The following is a 20,242-nucleotide window of genomic DNA, read 5'->3' as shown; positions in this document are numbered from 1 at the left end:
TTCCTCTCGCTGAACAATATTATAAAACCCCATTGGCAAATAGTGGTTTTGGATTTGCCTGCCTGTGTAAACGGCTTCAAATGATGTGTAAAAGAGAGAGATGAGGTATGTAAGTGGGATCCTTTGCGCATCTATTAGGAAATAAGGTCTACTGAGTTCACTGGGCTGGGGAAGTGGGTGTAGGCTGCAACCTGACCCCCAGCCAAACTAGATCCACAGCACTTGCAAATTTGTATTAGCCATGGATGGCAGACTCTAACAGAGCCATTTTAAACCAGTGTGCCAGGGCACATTGGTGTGCCGTGAATGGTCTGCAGGTGTGCCACGGGTGCTTGGGGGAGGGTAATTTCTTAGTAGGGCCATTGGAGATGTGACCCCCTGCCAGCAGCATGATGTGCCTTGTCAATAGTAAAAAAAAAAACTGATGGTGTGCCTTGACAATTTTAGCACACTATCAGTGTGCCAAGAGACAAAAAAAGGTTGAAAATCACTGCTCCAACCCATCCTGCCATCATCCAAACTGGTTGCACAACCGCACAGGGGGCTTCTGTGGCCCTTTAGTGGGGTGTCATGCATGACAAGGTCAGCGCCCCTCAGGAAACATCTCCAGCCTGAGAGATGTGGGCACCCGGTGTGGCGGAAAGCCAAGATGCCACCGCCATGTGCTGGAGCTCATCGGCTGCTGCTGGGTGGACTCTGCACTGCAAGTGAGCAAAGGTTTGAAAGCCACGGCCAGGCTGCAGACCTCTCCACACACTTACCTGGGAGTAAGCCCCACTCACTGAAATGGGACTTACTTCTGAGTAGACATGCCTGGGCTTGGGCTCTGCGAGGAGGGAGACCCGCCTCCGCCCCCCACAGCTCGCGAGCGCCCTCGCGCTTGTGCGGGACTCGCACGGTGCGCTGCCTGAAGTGGCCGCCGCGCGCAGGACAAAGGAAGCGCCGCAGCCAATGAGCGGCCGCCTCTGCTGCCCTCCCCGGGCTGTGTAGAACGCTGCGCCTGGCTGAGCAGTGGAAAGCTACAGGAGCGGAGGGGGCCGCCTGCCTTGCAGCTTGAGTGGCATCGATGCCATTGCGTGGCTTTGGCTCGGCACAGCCTCTTCCTCCGCCGTCTTCCCTCCTCCTGCTGCTGCTGCTGCCACCGTGATGGCAGAGCTGCCTCCTTGGGCAGCCCGGCTCCTTATATGGCTAGCGCTAGGCGTGAGGTGGACGGAGCCCTCGGCCGCTGCAGCAGGGGATGCTCCGCCTGGCAAAATAGGTAGGCGTTGCTCCGGTGTCGCCGCTTCGCTCGCAGTGGCTGCAGGGAGCCCTCGGTGCGAGGCCGCCCGTCCGCCACGGCAGGGCACTCGCTCGCACGCACGCCGCTGTGTGGCTGGGAACGCGCTCGGAAGCGCTGCAGGAGGAAGCATGAGCATGGTGGTGCTCAGCTGGCAGGCTCCAGGCTGGCACTGCCCCGGGGTAGATGCAGAGCCTCTGCATGTCTGTTCAGAAGTAAGGCCCATACTAGTCAATGGGGCTTGCTTCCAGGAAAGTGAGGATCGGATTGTAGCCTGACAGCCCAATACTATCCACACTTTCCTTGGAGTCAGCCCCACTGACTCTAATGAGACCTAATGACTCTAATGAGTAGAGACTCTAATGAGTAGACATGCACAGGATTGGGCTCTAAGCCATTGCTTCTGCCTGTCAGTCCCACATCTCCAGCATGCTCTCTGAAGTCCCCCCTGGATGCTTGATTGTTTGTAATGCACATGATCCCTAACGAGGCAGGATATCATTGCCATTAATTTCTAATAATTGTGTACTGCTTTGCAAGACAACATTTTAAAAAAAAGTATTTTCAAAGCAGGTTGTGTAGCAAAATAAATGTATCAGATTGATTCCCTGTCCCCAAAGGAATCACCCTCTAGAAAAAGAAGCACAAGGAAGATTTCACCAACAGCCACTGGGAGGGATGCTGTGCTGGAAGGAATCGGCTGCAGTCGGGTCCACACTTCCCTGGAGTAAGCCCCATTGACTGTAATGGGTTCTGAGTAGACATGCACAGGACTGGGCTCTTACTCTTCCCCTGCTGAATGTAAGAAAACCACCACCGCAACCATTTATTTATTTAATATATTTTTATCCCTCCTTTCTCCCATACCTAAGGGACTCAAGGTGGTTAAAAGTTGTCTTTTGTTCGGCCTGGTCATGTTGTGTTGCAGTGCAATCTGATACATGTTTACTCAGCAGTAAATCCCACAATGTGTAATGGAATTTTCTCACATGTAAAGGTGTGTAGGGTTGCCTACACAAAGGAAAGGGAGCCTTTGCCCTGTTCCCTTTCTGTAGTAGTCATAGTCTGCACTCCCAGAAATTTTGTTCTTCTCCCCTATTGTAGTACTTCTGCTCTTGAGCAGAGAGAGAGAGAGAGAGAGACCTGGTGACTGCCATTCTCTGTCCACACCTAGCAGTTGCTGGTGATAAATACTAAAGTGTAAATCAACAAACACCTAAAAAGAGGCCATTACCTGCTCTAACCATTTTCATGATTTGTTGAGACCCAATTCCACAGTGTCAAATTTACTTACAGTGCAATCCTGAGCATGTCTACTCAGAAGTAAGCCCCTCTGAGTTTAATGGAACTTACTCCCAGGTAAGTGTGTATAGGATTGCTGCCTTTGACTGTCAAATTCCATCATTTCATGCTATAATGGTGCTAATGTTTTCTACGAGGTATCCTGAGAGTTTGACCCTGTTCAAGCAAAAGTGGGATGGGGGAAGGGAGAGGGTGAGACAAAATTGACTGTGATTTAGGGATTAATCACCAGTGGCTGCTTGTTGGGAGTGGGTCACATCCACTCTGACAAGAATGATTCTCCATTTATCGATTCCCCAATATAGAACTATGACTCATCTGCTGTCTCTTCCATTGCTGAATCTTATGGCTCCACTTTGTAAACAAACATACATTTTGGAATCAGTCAAATGTCAAAATCCCTCACAACGGTCTCTTGTCCTGTATTTATTTATTTGTTCTCTGTTTATTTATTGGTCACTGCAACATGTTTGTGGACATATGCAAATTGGCCTGAGGTTTGGGCTTGCCTGTAAATGCAGGAATTCACTGTGAAATCCAGAATGTCAGATTTGGCACAGAAGTGCTGCTTGGGAAGCACAGGTTGGAACTACTGTGTACATGCATGTGGGAAATTCAACCCTGTGGAGAGCTTGGTGTCAGAGCTTCCTGTGGCATTCAGCAGAACTCTCCGGGCTACTTGATGTTTATAGCAAAGTTTTCTTTCTGCAAAAGAACTGTGGAAAGCATTGAACCAAATGACTGGAAAACATTTGCTCCTTTTGAAGAACTGTTTTCATGGTAGGTGTTGAGCACCCCTCTTGTCATCGGAGGAGTGAGACAAATGGTCAGAGAATCCATGGTCTGCTGTGTCTTACATTTGCCTCTCCCCTTTTTCCTGACAGCCGTGGTCGGAGCTGGGATAGGCGGCTCATCAGTGGCCCACTTCCTTCAGCAGCATTTTGGGCCTCAGGTGCAGCTGGACGTGTATGAGAAGGATACGGTGGGGGGTCGCCTGGCCACAGTAACGGTCAACAAGCAGCAGTATGAAAGTGGAGGAGCCTCTGTCCACTCCCTTAACCTGCACTTGCAGGACTTTGTTAAACTGCTGGGTGAGTTCGGGCATAGCCAATAAATGGAAAACCGTTCCATTTGGGCTTGTTTTCGTATTTCATGTCCTATTTTTTGAAGTAGTGTGATGGACAGTGGTCCTATCTGGGGGAAAACCACCCTTAAAATCAGGCCTTACCCTTAAAGGGGCCACTGCTGACACCACATCTACCTCCTCGCCAGATCTTCCGCAATTCCAATACATCTTCTGGATCAGCATAGATGCTTCTGGGGGATTAGGAGTTTCCAGAAATCAGGGAATAAACAGGGATTCATTACAACAGGCTTTTGCAAGATGAATATGTCTTATACACTCAGAGCATGAGCCAGGTTTCCTGTCATTTCTTATAGTATCACACGTATTCCCTTGGTTAGGAATAATTTGGTCCAAAGTGATAAAGTCACACCAAAATAATATGGACAATTTTTGTTCCTCTTTGGATCTGTATCATTTTACCCCTTGAAAATTAAGGAAGGTCCAAATCTTTTTGGCTGGTTTAGCTCCAAGGCATTGTCTTGACTGAGATTTCAAATGGCTTCCTTTCTTGCCTGATAACTTCTAATGTAAATAGAGAATGTCAGTTGCCAGTCCATGGAGAAGATGACTAAAGCACCTTTCAATTCTTTCTCCCCCTTGTGTAGGGTTGAAGCACCGCCGTGAAGTGGCAGGAAAAAGCGCCATCTTTAGTGGAGAGCAGTTTGTCCTGGAGGAGGCAGACTGGTACCTACTAAACCTCTTCCGGCTCTGGTGGCACTATGGCATGAGCTTTCTGAGGCTGCAGATGTGGGTGGAGGAGGTCATGGAGAAGTTCATGAGGTATGGAAAAGGGGAATGAGTGGAAATTCTGAGTAACAGGAGGAAAATAGGATGATCTGTCATCTTCTACTTTATACCCTGGACTTAGGTGATGTCCCACCATGCTGAGGACATTCAGAACAGAACTCGGGTGGTGCATGAGGCCTCTTGGAAAGTCACAACATATGATTTTCCTCCTCATTATGTCCTGCAGAATCTACAAGTACCAGGCCCATGGTTATGCATTCTCTCGTCTTGAGGAACTCTTGCATTCGTTGGGTGGTGATGCCTTTGTCAACATGACACATCGCTCTGTGGCAGAGTCCTTGCTGGATGTGGGCGTCACACAGCGCTTCATTGATGATGTCATTGTTGCCGTTCTGCGAGCCAGCTATGGGCAGTCAGTGCTGGTGCCTGCATTTGCAGGTGAGTCTCAGCCTCGGTCACTTCTCTGGACCCACCAAGGAAGATCAGTGGCCTCCTTCAAATAAGCCACTGATTGAACTTGGCAGGGCAGGGAACGTTAAAAGAGCAAGTGGTGCTGTATGACCGGTTTATGCTTTTATCACCTATATTCTCTGTATTTCTTTCTTCAGGGGCCATGTCACTAGCAGGGGCACAGGGCAACATGTGGGCTGTGGAAGGTGGCAACAAGCTGGTGTGCTCGGGTTTGCTGAAGCTAACAAAAGCCAACATAATCCAGGCCACTGTGACAGCTATCTCCCTGCACAGCTCAGGTGAGCCACTTCTCACACAACCATATCTCTCTTCTTTTCTGGGGCTGGAAACATAACCTAAGGATCTAGGGAGCTTTCTTTGTCTGCAACATTGGATCCCTGCTGTCAGCTAGGGAAGATAGTACTGAGCTAGATAGACCAGTGGTCTGATTTCATAGGCTAGCTTCCTATGTCCATATGGGTAGTATGGAATTTTGAACACAGGAGACTTCCTTTTTAAAATTCATAGCATATTTTACTTAATACGTTAACAGTATGTTTCTGTGTTCATTTGGACCTACTCCCATGTAAGTGTGTTCAGGATTTCAATAGAAATGAGTTTTTTGAATCCTCTCCTATTCCTGGTTGATATGCATGGGAAACCACGAAGCAGAGATTGCCTTCAGCAATCAGGACTGGATTCAGTCCAGACAAGATTCAGGACTGGTAAACAATGATGGAAAGGATACCAGACCATGATTTAGGAGCTCAGTAGAAATTAAAAACAATTACTTCCTGATTCTGTGCACTCTACTCATGAAACTCTGTTGCTGTTGGAACCACAACTAGCCTTGGGGCCAAACTACATGTTGTAATAATGATGACATAACGTGGTGTTGTGTTCTTAGCTTTTTTGGGATGGGCATTACATGGGGGACATCAAATGGGGTGAAACGACAGGAAGCTTAAAAACTTAGCCTGTAACATGGTTCCAATCCCAATTGTGCCTTTTCCCACATGCTGTTTTTAGTGGCAGGCTGGCAGGCTTTCCATTGGCTTCCATTTTGTAATACCCTCCAAAGCGGTGGGAAAAAAACACATAAGGGCTTGTTATGCAGACACCGCAGTGTGTAGTTTGACCCTTAGGTGGTCAAACTAAAAAGGCCTGAAAAAGGCAAGTGAAGAAGCAACCAGAATGTGGCTGTAGATAAGGAGCAGTGTAATGTAGGAAAAGTCAGACCTGAACAAGGCTTTCAGGGCCTTTCTATGTAGAAGCTTGGTTGATCATGCAAGAAATGAGAAACACATGCACATCTATTTTCATAGTCTGCTCATACTCTTTTCATCCTGGGATTTCCTAGCACTTGGAAGGGGTGGGGGAGTCAGGAGCCCCATAACACCTTCCCAGCCCCCTAGGCCACCAAGCATTAGGCCCCAGACCAGAAGTGCTTCGGCTGTACCTATAAGGTTGAACCCTGGTTCTACACTGGTTCTGCCCTTCAGATATGCAGGAGGGCTTACCCTCCCTTCTTCTACTGAGTTTTCATAGCTACTCTGGAGTCAGGGGGAAGAGTCAGATGCCTTGGAACGCCTGCCAGACCACCCAAAGCCACAGGACAACAGACCCCAGACCAGGGGGTAGCTGACCTGCTTTGGCTGTCCCTGTAAGGTCTGGTTCATGTCTGGGAGCCCAGGTTCTGCTCATCTCCCTTTAAATTGTTCTACTGTTGCAGGGATATTGCAACTGTTGCAAGGATATTGACTCTGGAGTGCAATATACAATATTTTGTATCTTGAAACCTGTGATACTTCCCCTAGATAGTGTGTTATTGGTATTGTAATTGTGTGTAAATATGGCTGTGCAAGTATGACAGGTTGAATGTTTTCTATGATGTAATGAATGCCAGGCAGCAAGACATTCTCCCTGAGTACCCACACCATTTTTTTGTTGTTTGATTTTCTTTTATAGTCTTTATATTTCTTACGCAGCTATGGGCTCATTCGTGGTAGGTATTCCTATAGAAAAGAGAGATTGTTTTTTTTAATGAGGATTCTTCAGTGGTGGACATCAAAGCTTACTCCCACCCTTTCCTTCCTCTTGGTATCCCCTCTCACATATTTGTCTTCAGTTTCACTAGTGATGTTCATGACATATCTAATTTGTTGAAATTAAGTGTTGTAGTTCACAGGCTTGAACCATGCCATTTATAATCCCCTGCTAGCTGCCTCCTGAACTATTGTGAACCAACAAGTTATCAACTGGATCTATTGTAGTTCACATTTTATCACTCTTCTTTACTGTATACTCAAAAGCTATTTGATGCATCGTGTAAATGAACCCTTTTCCGTAAAAAGCTGCAGTGCCAATAGATATACCCATACTATTTAGCATTTCTTTTCATTCTGCTTTGATGTTTTGTCCTTCCCTTGAATTGCTTCCATCTGTGATCATCAATGTTGAATTTCCGATTTTATCTTTACTTGCTTGCTTGAGAGTTTTCCTGACTGGCCATTCTATTCGTCTTTAGTCAGTTTTGCATGTCTTGCCTTTCACCTGACTAATTGAGACCAAGAAGTATTAAAGTCAACAAGCAGCATGAGACCTGTGGAAGGGAGAGGGTTAACTAAGGGGAGACTTGGGTCATGGTAGAATGAGGAAAGGCTTATGAGGACAGGCTACAGCAGGGGTGCTCACACTTTTTTGGCTCGAGAGCTACTTTGAAACCCAGCAAGGCCCGGAGATCTACCAGGGGGGAAGGAAGCGTATGACAGACACCCCCTTTGATGTATGGAGCCCCTGCTGGACCAGGTCAGAGGAGGCCCACCAAGTCCAGCTTCCTGTGCCCCACAGTGGCCCACCAGATGCTTCTGGAAGCACACGGGAGGCCTCTCCTCTCTCCCCACCCCACATACTGGGGGCAGCCACAGGTCCCCCCAAGAGGCACATGCCCAGCCTTGCTGCACTACGGGGGGGAGGAGCTCCCCACTCCCTGCCCCCAAAACTCCTTGTGGCTGCGCCCCGAGACCAGCAGGGAGAGGGAGGCATCGCAGGTCCTCCTCGGAAGGGGTGGGGGGCTTCCCTGTTTCCATGGAGAGGGGCTGCGCGTGCAGGCGGCAGGCAGGGGAGACACTGCTCCCACTGGCCCTCCTCCTGCAGTGGCGGGGGGGCCAGGGGGGTAGTCTCACCTGTCAGCCCCGACCGAGAGCGGCAGCAGCCGCAACACTTACCTCGGGGCTCCTACAGGGGTGGCTGGGCCGGGCATGGCTGGGCTGGGTTGGGCCAGGCATGACTGGAAGGGAAGGGGAGGGTCACTCGGGGCCTCCTGTGGCAACCGCCATCAGAGCGACTCCATCTCGAACTCCTGCCCCTCCCCCCTTCTGCTACGGAGCCCCAGGAAGCACCTCAGTCCAGTGCAGCCCAGCTCCCCCTCCCGCTGCCACCCACCGGCATGCAGCGCCACGAAACTGATGAAACTGACTAGAGTCTAGTCAGTTTTGTTGCTGCATGCCTGAAGAGCAGCTAAAGTGTCAGTTTCAGTGTCAGTTTAGTGTCAGCTAAATATGTCAGTTTCGTCTAGTCACTAGACAAAACTGACATATTAACAGTTTGGAGAGACAGGGCTCCGCGATCTACTAATTTTGCCTCGCGATCTACCGGTAGATCGCGATCTACCTATTGAGCACCCCTGGGCTACAGCGTTTGGGCCTCTTCAGCCTAGAAAAGAGGCACCTGAGGGGGAACATGATTGAGACATACAAAATTATGCAGGGGAAGGATAAAGTGGATAGAGAGATGCTCTTTACACTCTCACATAACACCAGAACCAGGGGACATCCACTAAAATCCAGTGTTGGGAGAGTTAGGACAGACAAAAGAAAATATTGCTTTACTCAGCATGTGGTTGGTCTGTGGAACTCCTTGCCACAGGATGTGGTGATGGAATCTGACCTGGATACCTTTAAAAGGGGATTGGACAAGTTTCTGGAGGAAAAATCCTTTAAAGATTACAAGCCACGATATGTATGTGCAACCTCCTGATTTTAGAAATGGGCTATGTCAGATGCAGGGGAGGGCACCAGGATTCAGGTCTCTTGTTATCAGGTGTGCTCCCTGGGGCATTTGGTGGGCCACTGTGAGATACAGGAAGCTGAACTAGATGGGCCTATGGCCTGATCCAGCGGGGCTCTTCTTATGTTCTTATGTCTGTAGAGAGCCCTGGTTGACAGGAAGGAGAAGAAGCAAGAAGAATGAGAGAATAGAGGTAAGAAAGAAAAGAGAAAGGGGAAACAAAAAAAGCAGCAAGAAGAGTTTGTGTGAGCGTGACTGCTCTATAGTAAGATGCAGCAAGTAAGGTTACCCCATTACCGCCCAGCCCACAGGTGTACGCATTTGGTCCCTGTTGCATATATGCAACATTGGGCAGAAATGTGGGGCAAGATACAAATATTCTAAATTCAACAAAGTATTTGAATTTACACCAAAAGTTGAATTTACAACACCAAAAGTCGTCTCTTTCCTTATAGTTTCTGTTACAAGCTGTGCTTCCCTTTCTCCTTTCACTCCTTTGCTTGCCCTCCTTTCTGTTCCCTCCTCAACCTTCCTTCCCTCTCTCCGCTCCCTAAACCCTGTATGGACCAACTTATGGGAAAACTAATAAGGGAAGAACTGCAGCTATAAAGATACAGCAACAGGATGAGAATAAAAAGCACCAGCTCCTTGGTGTCCAGGTCTTGTCTGCTGTGCTCTTCTGACAGGAACAATACAATGAACTCACCTCCCTTTGCCTTCTGACTGCCACACCCAAGCATAGATTGGGGCATTTGATGGGCCGCTGTGAGATACAGGAAGCTGGACTAGTTGGGCCTATGGCCTGATCCAGTGAGGCTGTTCTTATGTTCTAATTGCATCATATAGAGAAGCCTATCTGTCTTTAGGTCTTGCTTGCTTGGATATGATGGTTGTCTGAGTCACTGTTTTGCTTTCTCTCTCTGTTGCCTCTTTCCAGAAGGAAAAACCTTCTACCAGGTGCACTATGAGGATGAGGAAGGCCAAGGTTCTAGCTTCTATGACATAGTGGTCATTGCCACACAATTGCATGACAGCAAGAACAACATCAGTTTTCAGAACTTTGACCCTCCTATTGCTGAATTTCCAGGAACCTTTCACACCACTGTTGCCTCCATCATCCATGGCTACCTCAACTCCTCTTATTTTGGCTTCCCAGATCCAAAGCTCTTCCCTTTTGCCAGTGTCCTCACCACTGACTCCCCCACCCTTTTCTTCAATTCCATGGATAACATTTGTCCAGTCAATATAACTGGTACCTTCAGGCGAAAGCAGCCTCAAGAGGCTGCCGTATGGCGAGTCCTCTCTCAGCATCCCCTAGAGAAACAGGAGTTGAAGATCCTGTTCCGTTCGTACTACTCTGTCCAGGTGACAGAATGGCAAGCCTATCCGTCCTTCAAATCGGCCAAGACTCTCCCACCCATTATTCTCCACGACAACCTTTACTACCTCAACAGCATGGAGTGGGTAGCCAGCTCAGTGGAGATGGCTGCTGTGGCAGCCAAAAATGTGGCTCTTCTAGCTTACAACCTCTGGTATCATGACCTTGAGAAAATAGACCAGAAGGACCTCATGCACAAAGTGAAGACTGAGCTGTGAATGTAAAAGCATGACTAGAAGAGACTTTCCAGGACCTTCTCCACTATGGGATGCAAGGGTAGGGATACTGAAAGGAATGCACTGGAGTTGTAGTGGGGAGGTAAACAGAGGACAAGGTTATACATCCCTATACATTTATTGTCTGCAGCAAGTGCATCTCTTCCCCGTCCCCGCTTCAGAGAGTTTGTAAGCTAATGTACTTCCTGTATCCTGAGACAATTTTGGAAGGGATTTGAGCTGGTCGGTATTGAACTGCCTCTCAGCTAATCCCACAGGCAAAGTCAGAGCTGATTTTTCTCTTCAGGTAAAGTGCTTCCTGAGCTGCTGGGCTGTAGCTGTACAGTGCTGTTGCACATCGCTTGGCAAGCTTTCTCTTAGTAAAGAATCTGTCAGAGGAATGACTCCTTTGTTGCCTTCACCACAGCCACAGCTACTGCCTGTTACTTTGGGCTGGACTTCCTCCTCATGGCTAGGCCTCCATGCTACAGGCCCTTTGAGGTGGGGGGTGGATCTTTTCTGTGAGACTCCTACTGCTGCAATACTCCTGTTGTATGACCATCCCAAACAATGTTCTTCCTTTGCTTTGTTGCCCATCCCCATAAGCTAGCTTCTAAATGTGGTCAAAACCAGAGAGCTGTAGTTGGAACCTTCATTAGCCATTCGTCAGGTTTAACATCCGATTGTCCCCTTCTGTCTGTACATATGTGAAAAAACATAACCATGCCCTGATAACCACAAATCCCTGCAGCTAACATTTCCTTGCCTTTTGTGTATCGTGGAGGGTGAGAGTGGAAGCTCTTTCCAGATCAATGATATGGAGCATGTTCCCTTCCCCCTCTATGTTCATAGAAATCTGTTGTTTCTGAACTGGAAACACTTGTTATATAGACTTGGAGCCCTATTCTAGCTGGTCCTAATCCTCAAATGCTCCTCTCATACTGCTTTTTGAGCCATGCACACTCAAAACTACTATTACATGGTAAAGGGATGACTTGGGGCAGTTAGTCACAAGTGCAATGAATTTGTGAAGCTGCCACCCTGACATTCTGGCTGAAAGGCAATCTTAGTCCATTGGTTAAGGTTGTACATGTATATGGATAGAAAGAACTTTGATTAAAGACTGTGAAACAAGGTGATGAACTCCTATTATTGTCCAATAGCAAAGCTGTCTCTTGAGCACAATTTTCAATAAATTGCTCCTGTTTTCCAGAAAGGAAAGGGCAATAGGCTCTGGCCATGTGACTCTCCTTAACCTCTAATAAAGTTCTCCAGCTGTGTTGAGTGCCTGTTTGTTGTTTTCTTATGAAGAACTGAGCAACTGAAGCAGATAGAAAGTAAACCGATCAGGTTATGCTCCCTGCTGCTGTGATGTTCTGGTACGAAGGCAATCTCTTCAAAATAAACATGATGCTTCATAATGGGGGTGAGGCCTTCAGTGTTGTTTGCTCCACTTTGTGTTCTAAGTATATTGGCATTGCCTCCTGTGAGTCAGCATCATTATTTTATATTCATTGTATTTCCTATGAAACTGCTTTAAATTGAATCAGAACATTGGTCCATCAATGCAGTACTTCGCTTTGGTGGTACCTATTTAAAGTTCACCAATCAGGCCAGGATGTTTCTTTCTGACCTCTGCTATTGAACTCCTTTAACTGGAGGTACCAAGAGTTCTGCTGAGAGCCTTCCAATAGGTTTGGATTGGATAGAATGCATCCAAACAATGTGCATTCTATCACTTAGCCATGACTTTTCACAGTGTAGAAGAATATTGCATGATTTGCAGTGGTTAGCCAGATTGGGCACTGGCCAAGGGCCTACAGCAGTCAGACGGCCTATCTAGTCAGCTCACCCCCATAACCCTCAATGTCATTTGCAGTGGTGGCAGCAGTAGTACCCAGTGCACCATCAGTGGGCACTATTAGGGGTCCAGTACCAGGTTTTGCTCCAGAGCCCTCAGCTCCTGGCAGCAGTGCATGGATAGTGGCTATGCAAAACTAGGAGCCTTTCAAATGGCTATGGCCATAACTTGGGCAAGGGGATGCATATGTATGGTGAGATGCATTCTGACTTGCCTTGGTTTCTCTTGCTGCCTTCTGCTGCTGCTAGTTTTGGTGCCACAGCGCCTTGCTCTCTTAGTCCTCAACCAAGTTTCCTGTCGCTACCAAGACCCTATCAGGGCTTCCAGCACTACTCATAGAACCACTTGGTGTGAAGATAAGGTCTTTTCTTGATAACTTTGTATGGTGAACAATAGCCTGCCAAGAAGTTGTGAAAGGAAAGACCTCTCATTTTCCCCAGTCACTTAAGAATGTCAAGAGCAGATTTGCCTTTTACTTCCATGTGAAAGGCAGTGGAGTTGTAGTCAAAGAGTGAATGGTCTACTCTGACCTTTTGGCCTTAAGCTGCTGATGCAAATGGTGTTTAACAACCCAATATTATTGGGGCTGCATGCCGGTGAAATGCATGCTCTGCCAGCACAAACTGCCTTATGGCAGTCATAAAAATCACTCCAACAGTGGGTAAAGTATTCTGCCGAAGGAGCACCAACGAAGAGGTGGAAGTGGCCTCTTGTGCACTAGTGGATCGTCTCAAGCCTGCCAACAAGGGTAAGCCAGTGGGGGAAGCAGGACAGGGGAGGGTGGAACAAGTCAGCAATGGGGGCAGGCAGAGGGCAAAACGGGACAATGTCAAGGGCAGCGGAAGGGTGGATAAGCTCCAGGAAGGAGGTGGGTTCATCAGCTGATTCCACCACACAGACCTGAACCACCAATTTTGCTAACACAGATCTGAGCAGACCACTCCGTAAGCCACGAAGGCTTATTCCTGGGTTAGAGAACAAATGTTCCTTTACAACAGGATACCTCTATGACTGCCCCCCCCCCAGTATACAGTGGTACCCATTTTGGTGTTGCTGTATCGGTGGCAGGATTGGGCTGTAAGAAGGTTATTTCTCTATTTCAGTGGTGCTGCTGGAGGAGGAGGAGGAGGTCAGCATAAACATCTTCTTAGAATGTTGATGTTCTCCGGGTCTAAATACTGTCATACCTGACTGCAGCCTTCAGATGATGAGTACACCACAAAGGCAGCCTGTAAGCTGGATATTTTGCAAGAATGACAAATTCCAATAGACTGCAGCACCAACAAGGAGGGGATGTAAATTGGAGTCCTTTACACCTGTGTGGGTGCAGCTGCCTTGCTCTGCCTATCAGCCAGCTTCTACTCTTGTATGCCAAGATAGTTCTTCTCTGGTAAACTCCTGAGCAAGCATGTATGCATGCTTGGTGAAGACAGAAACTGGTAGCACAAAATAAATGTGGCTGTGGACAAATCTCTGCAGATTCAGTTTAAGGTTAACTGAGACACTCTTTCTTAGTACAGACTCTGAAGCACTTATGTGGGGTGCAGAAATTTCCAACAGACAGGTGGCTTGCCGTGGATGAGGCATTGCCAAGCTAGTGATGATGATGATAGGATGATAGGAAAGATGGGTTTCAGAAACACAACACGTGCAAATGCGCACTGACTTGTCTCTTCCCGGCAGGAAGGTCATGTCCTGAGAGGGATGAACCATTGGTAACCAGAACATGCAAGAGAGGGTGGTATGCAGGAACAGTACTAACCCGTTGGGACCTAAAGCAAGGATAAGAGAAGCCTGTTCTCCATGTGTCTTCAAAAGATGCAAGTGCAGCCCACAGCAATAGTCTCCATAACCATCCTGTACTCTTTGTGACACCTTTTCTTCTTCCTGTGAGGCTTACTTGGCTCGCACAGCAGACGGCGTACTGGGATCTTGCTATAGATGGGAATGCTGACCATGGTGCGGTCTTCCTGCATGGTGAAAGGATTAATGCATCCTGCACACAGGCAGTGTGCTTCTGGGATGTCAACCGGGAGCCGGGCTGCATCGTGGTTTATCCTGAAGGAAAATGTGCTGAGGTCAGAAGAATGGGCATGTTCATGTAGATAGCAAGTGGGGGTAGGAAAGCAAGGCCCAGACAGGATTCAGAACCTTATGCCATTTCAGAACATAGGGTAGCATTAGCCACTCAATGTGTCATCTTTAGCAACACATGTAAGTGCACTCCATTGAGCTATGAATCCTCTGAGTGAGGCCCAAAATGTGGGAGGGCTTGTGAGTGCTCTTATTATAACCTCTTGGGTCTTACGTTTTCAAGGGAGGTACTGGGAGAGGACAGGCCGACCAAGGAGAGTAGTGCATTGTGGTTAAAGTGCACACACACACTTTCTTGCTACCTACCTTCTTTCTATTGGATCAGCAGCTGAAAGTAGGAAACTATTTTCTATGGGCTGCCACCCAGGGTCTCTGAGAGGAATTTTATCAGGGGGAACAATGTTTCTTTTGGGGCCCTTCCCAAATAGGAAGGAGGTGAAACAGAAGGGGTTGGCAATGGAGTGGGCAGAATGGGGGCAAAACAAGCAGGGGGAAAGTGGCAATTGCCGGAATAATCTTTGGAGCCCAGGTCTGGTCTTCCGAATGCAGAGCTCAGGTCTGTCTGCCTGCCTGGCATTGGCAGCTATATACAGTAATATGGAAAACCAAACACACTCCTAAGTCTCTCTAAAGTATTTGAAATATAGAAAGACATTGTAGAAGATTAGTATCATTGTATTTAGGCTCACAGTAGAATGGAGAGTGTCCTGTATACGCTAAAACTGACTTCTGCAGCAGCTGCAATCCCACAGCTGTGTCGCTGAGCTTCTCTACACTCCTTCATGGCAAGCAGATCCACAAGCCTAAGAGCTACTGTACAGGTCAGTTTCCTTCCAGATGTGACAGCATTAAGGAATGTATGCATTCCTGGGCCTGGTGTGTATGGCTTGTGCCCATGGTAATGCCCCCAGAATCCCATGTGGACAGTTAGCCTGGGTGAGAATGGGAAATGAAAGATCCCAGCACATTTCTGGGACACCCCCCCCCCTTGGGCTCCTGGGCTCCCTTTCTGACTCTGGGACAGGGTACAAATTACCCCCTTTACCCCCCCTCTCCTAGGCCCTGCTGTCACCATCCTAGGTTACAGGAGAGGCAGGCCATGGGGGGAGGGGGAGACCCCCCCTTCCCAGAAAGCATTGAACCCAGGAATTCTTATTAAAAATCAAAACCACAGTAGAGTCTGTGGAGCACAAAGATGTGACAACCCCACTGAATTATCCATGGATATGAAGAGTCAAAATATAACTAGTTTCTGAAAGATCCATAGGAAAGAGAAATAAAACAACTGGGAAAAGGGGAGTGGGGTAGAAAAGTACAAGAAGGCTGATGGAAATATCTACATTCAGCTTGATGGACATGAAGCAAAAGTTGGATCAAATGAATACAATAATGCTCAGCAGAGAAAGCAGGGATGCTATGCAAAAGCAAAGCCCCCCCCCCTGCCCCCATGTTGTTAAACTGCTGAAGGTTGGCAAAATAAATTTTTTAATGCAGGGGTTCCCAAACATTGCAGCACCATGACCCACTTCTGCAGTCTTGTGATGCTTCTGGCCCCAGAATGACCCTCATAAGCCTCCATAAGCCAATTCCTGTTCTTGGAAGCAAATCAGAAGGGGCTTACGGACACTTCTGAGGCCTGCAGAGTGGGTTGCCAGACTGGGAGAGGCCTCCAGAGGTTCCAGTAAGTACTGGGGCTTCTGGAATGGCTCCAATTTGTACCCAAACCAGCCTAAGAGGCGGGAGGGAGGGCCCAGATCACAATCCACTGTGCTGGGCTCGTGACCCACTAGTGGTTTGAGACCCACACTTTACAAAGCACCAACTTAATGCATCTTGCTAAAATTACAGTTGTTATCACTGACTACTCTCATTCTCCAAGGAATCCTCTGTTGCTGTACTTACTAGAGAGTAAGTGGGTGTCTTCTGTGTACACCAGCTCCCCTAAGTACAGTTTAGGTGCCAGGATTTGTACTTTATTTGTTTTGTACTTAAGTCCGACATCGTTATTATCAGTTGTGAACATGTGCTTGGTATGTATGCAGAGGAGCGGGGATTGGCCAGGTCAGTTGACTCCTTCTTTAGCAACTGGCTTTTATGTTGATTGCCCTCTGGTAATTGGGCTCCCCCCAAATAGGAGGAAGGGTGTAGGAGGCAACCCCCCTACTTTTTGGTTTTCCCTTTCTGGTGGCAGCAAACTACCTATTCCAGGGCTGTTTGTTTCAGTGTCGGCCCATGAGATACCTGAGGATGTGTTAATGTCAGGTGCACAGATTCTATGCCTTGCTTCTCTCTCATCTCCACATGGCAACAGCTTCATTGGCTCACCACAATACCACTGTGTAACAACCCCAGTGGTGGGGTCCTGCTGTATCTCACCTGTAGGCCCAAGGAGACAAACTCCTCTTGTTGGACATCCAGAATCTCAGGTTGACCTGACACTTGCTGTCCAGGGGCTCAGAGCTGTTCCGCAGCTGGTTAACCATCTCCAGGATGCTTTGCTCATAATCCTCCACTAGAGTGTAGTCTGTAGTCCCTGGGTTGACTCTCAGCAGTGGGTCCGGTGAGGATTCCTGAGCCCTCAAACGTTGGTCTTTGACCTTTGCTGAGCCCTTCTTCCTTCCTTTTGTGCCTTTGCTTTGCTCTTTTGCTTCTGTCACATTGTCTATTGTGAAGGAAATGCAGAGAGCACAGAAAACCACCTGGGAAGGGAAGAAGGCAAACCGGTCAAGTCATGGGCATATCTCTTTGAAGATCACTTGGGCAGTGCTGGGAGAGAGGACGGTGTGCTGCCATTGAAGAAGAAACCAGGTAAGGGATGGAGAAGGCAGAGAGTCCAGTGAGGGTTGAGCAGGGCAAGGATCACACATAACCAGCTCCCAGGTCACTGGCCCCAAAATTAGAAAGGGATATTTGTTAGAAGATATCTGAAGAGAAATAGGAGCCATCCCAGGGATATTCATAGGAGCTCAGGGGATTATTTCCATTTATTCTCATAACAAGCGTGTGAGGTAGGTTAGGCTGAGAGCTGGGGATTAGTCACTTTGGGAGCTCCATAGCTGAACATTAATTTAATTTCTTCCTCAACCAAGCCACTATATCACATTCAAACTCTCATTACCCTTAATGATGATGGGGGGGGGGGGAGGATTCTGCACATACCCAGAGGTACAAACTTGAGTTCTAGCTTGAGTTGCTAGAACTCTTTACAAAAAGGTGGTTCACGAAATGCACACTGGTAAAGAGGCTCCATGTAATACAAGATGATTTGTAAGGTGATCCTGCTATATTTTGCTGCATGGGCTTGTTACCTGACCTTCCCATTCCTTTTCAGCAATTCCGTTCACTTCCTGCCTTATGGTATGGGGAAGCGACAGCACTACGTTAAATAACTGCCACGTGCAACCCCCAAGACTGCTGCCTTATGCCGGGCCAGCTGCTTCCTCCTGGGTGGGTGCTTTCAGATGGGACATAAGTTGAGCTTTCTACACAGAGGTGAACAATCCCCATGACATAAGAACCTTCATGTTCATTCTAGGGGTTTGTTTTTTCTCTCTCTCTCTCTTTTTCTGGGAGGCTGTTTTGTCTCTTCCATGCCAGGTACTGAAAGCAATAGCTCACCCAGGCAAAGTTTACACTTCCCAAAGCAAACAACTCTGACAGGCCATTAATAAATAGAAAGTAAATAAAGGAGGCACAAAGAAGGCCAAGCACCTACCAGCCTTGGAGCCCACTCCATCTCAGCGGGTGGGTGAGCAAGGACTCTGCAGTTGCCTCCCTCTGCTGCAGAATGACGGGACTGAGGTGGGCTGGGCGCTTTAAAAGGAAGGCAGCAACCCTTAATCTCTTCATCACCAGGGAGGTGGGCCTGCCTGGCACCAAGAAACTTCCCCAGAGTGCCAGCAAGGCTGTTGACAGAAGGGACGACGGTTGGCGCTGTCTGCTGCCTCCCCAGCAGGCACAGTGGTTTCCCCTGGGGCCAGCAGCACACATTGTGTCCACAGGCTAGGCTTGCCTTAAACACCTGCTTGGCGGACCCAGGGGGAAGCCGACTGGAGCTTGCAGAAGAGACCATTTCCACAGTGGGCAGACCTTTTCCCTGCGTGATGGAGGGATTTCCAAGCAGCTGAGGGAAGAGGAACAGCCATTTGGTGCTGATCTCAATAAGCTGTGAAGAGTGTTTCTCTACTAGGCTGAGGATGAGACCAGGGTTTTCTGTGTGTTCTGGGAGGATTTGAGTGGGTGGGTTCCTGAATAGTGCTGGATTGTCCAGCTCCTCCAAAGTCTCTTCCCCATCCTCCCTCAGGAAAGCAATTAGAAATACCAGAGTTTTGAAAGGTACTCTGGGATAGCCATACAGGGGCCAGTTACAGACAGGAGCAAAATGGAAGGGGCTGCTCTTCCTCTACAGCTTAGAAATGCATGAACGTGCAGTGATGAGGTGGAGAAGCAGGAACACAAAGTCAGTGACATCTCCTTTTGCTTCCATATTTATTCGAGTCCCTCAAATAATCTTGGTGCTGTTCAAAGAGGCACAGAATACCCTTGTTCTGGTTTTCATTGATCAAGGAAGAAAAGGGAAGTAGTGAAGTTACTTTGAGGGGTGGGAGGGTGATGAAGAAGTTGTCCAAAAATCTGTTTTAAGGGTAGAAAATCAGAAGGACCTGCAACCTGGAAGAAAGAAAAACAACAGAAAATTATTGGAGAGGATTTCATTGCACTAGCACTGATTTATAATGAGTGCTATGCTAGCCAAGACTCAATAATATCCTCAATGACAAATTCTGATTTTACTACTGTCCTGATTCTTGGGCCAGCACTTTGTCAAAAAGGAATGAACGAGGGAGCAGTGTTTGACCTTATTCACTTGTTGGAAAAGCCTGTGTTACAGGCAATTTCCAAAACGATATACTTTCCTGCTGTGGACATTGTAGGCTCCCTGCAGTGAGTTGCATTGTCTATACTCATCAAATAATATCTTGCTTCAGAAGTAGAAGCAGGAGATCAACTTTCCAGGAGCTTACAATATTCATTTTGGTAATTGATATCTAGAGTGCCTTGCTGGCATCACCTTATTGAAAATGAGACACAGATAGTTCAAAAAAAAAGAAAATGACTGAAACATGGAGATCAAGAGAGTAGTTGACTTGGAAACAATTTGTAATAACTGTAAAGTACTTGAAATTTTGTTTGACTTCTGTTGACTTAACTTTATAAATCTGAGGCCTCTGCAAGTAGTTAGTTTAATAATGAGTTGATTATTTCCCTTTGAGGCTATTATTTCTCATTAGTATTTGCATGTCCCCATTCGAATACAATATGATGCATCTATCTCATGCAGATCTATGTGCCAGAGAAATTCCACACTTCTCTAAGAAGTGGATTCATTGGGCCACTCGAGAACTTGAATATGTAACCTCAGCACGGTAACGCAATGTAATACACACATTAAAGGGGAGTGCTTCATTTCAAACTGCCAGCGTCAATTATCATGTTACCATATTCCACAGAATTCTAGATTGACTCTGATTCAAAGTTATTGGGCCCAATCCTATCCAATTTTTCAGCACAGATGCAGACATGCCAATGGAGTATGTGCTGCATCCCGCGATGGGAGGGACACTCAAGGAGGCCTCCTCAAAGTAAGGGAATGTTTGTTACCTTATCTTGGGGCTGCATTATGGCTGCATCGGTACTGGAAAGTTGGTTAGGATTGGGTCCATTTGCT

At 47.5% G+C, this 20,242-nt stretch overlaps 2 protein-coding genes across 2 annotated transcripts; one reads left to right on the top strand and one right to left on the bottom strand.

Annotated features, from left to right (window-relative positions):
* The first annotated feature begins 1,019 nt into the window (after window positions 1-1,019).
* On the top strand, window positions 1,020-10,761 carry PCYOX1L (prenylcysteine oxidase 1 like). Its single transcript, XM_066616051.1, has 6 exons — window positions 1,020-1,258; window positions 3,463-3,669; window positions 4,310-4,484; window positions 4,678-4,889; window positions 5,060-5,200; window positions 9,907-10,761. The coding sequence occupies exons 1-6, from the start codon at window positions 1,147-1,149 to the stop codon at window positions 10,563-10,565; spliced, it is 1,506 nt and encodes a 501-aa protein (XP_066472148.1). The 5' UTR covers window positions 1,020-1,146; the 3' UTR covers window positions 10,566-10,761.
* A 3,473-nt stretch (window positions 10,762-14,234) lies between these two features.
* Window positions 14,235-18,253, bottom strand: IL17B (interleukin 17B). Its single transcript, XM_066618395.1, has 3 exons — window positions 18,233-18,253; window positions 16,894-17,216; window positions 14,235-14,481 (listed from the first exon to the last, which is right to left on the bottom strand). Exons 1-3 carry the CDS (start codon window positions 18,251-18,253, stop codon window positions 14,235-14,237), a joined length of 591 nt encoding a protein of 196 aa, XP_066474492.1.
* Between the last annotated feature and the right edge of the window lie 1,989 nt (window positions 18,254-20,242).

Source organism: Tiliqua scincoides, chromosome 2 (assembly GCF_035046505.1).
Source record: "Tiliqua scincoides isolate rTilSci1 chromosome 2, rTilSci1.hap2, whole genome shotgun sequence".
NCBI classification, from domain to species: domain Eukaryota; kingdom Metazoa; phylum Chordata; class Lepidosauria; order Squamata; family Scincidae; genus Tiliqua; species Tiliqua scincoides.
The sequence above is the reverse complement of the archived record's forward strand: the minus strand, read 5'-3'. Positions and strand labels throughout refer to the sequence as shown.

Excerpts from the sequence above, each read along its gene's own strand:
- PCYOX1L (XM_066616051.1), top strand. The coding sequence starts at position 1,147 with ATGGCAGAGCTGCCTCCTTGGGCAGCCCGGCTCCTTATATGGCTAGCG. Across the intron at positions 3,670-4,309 it reads GGACTTTGTTAAACTGCTGG|GGTTGAAGCACCGCCGTGAA; the intron begins GTGAGTTCGGGC and ends CCCCTTGTGTAG. Across the intron at positions 4,890-5,059 it reads GCTGGTGCCTGCATTTGCAG|GGGCCATGTCACTAGCAGGG; the intron begins GTGAGTCTCAGC and ends TTCTTTCTTCAG.
- IL17B (XM_066618395.1), bottom strand. The coding sequence starts at position 18,253 with ATGGAGTGGGCTCCAAGGCTG. Across the intron at positions 17,217-18,232 it reads TGGAGTGGGCTCCAAGGCTG|GTGGTTTTCTGTGCTCTCTG; the intron begins GTAGGTGCTTGG and ends TTCCCTTCCCAG. Across the intron at positions 14,482-16,893 it reads TTGTCTCCTTGGGCCTACAG|GATAAACCACGATGCAGCCC; the intron begins GTGAGATACAGC and ends ATTTTCCTTCAG.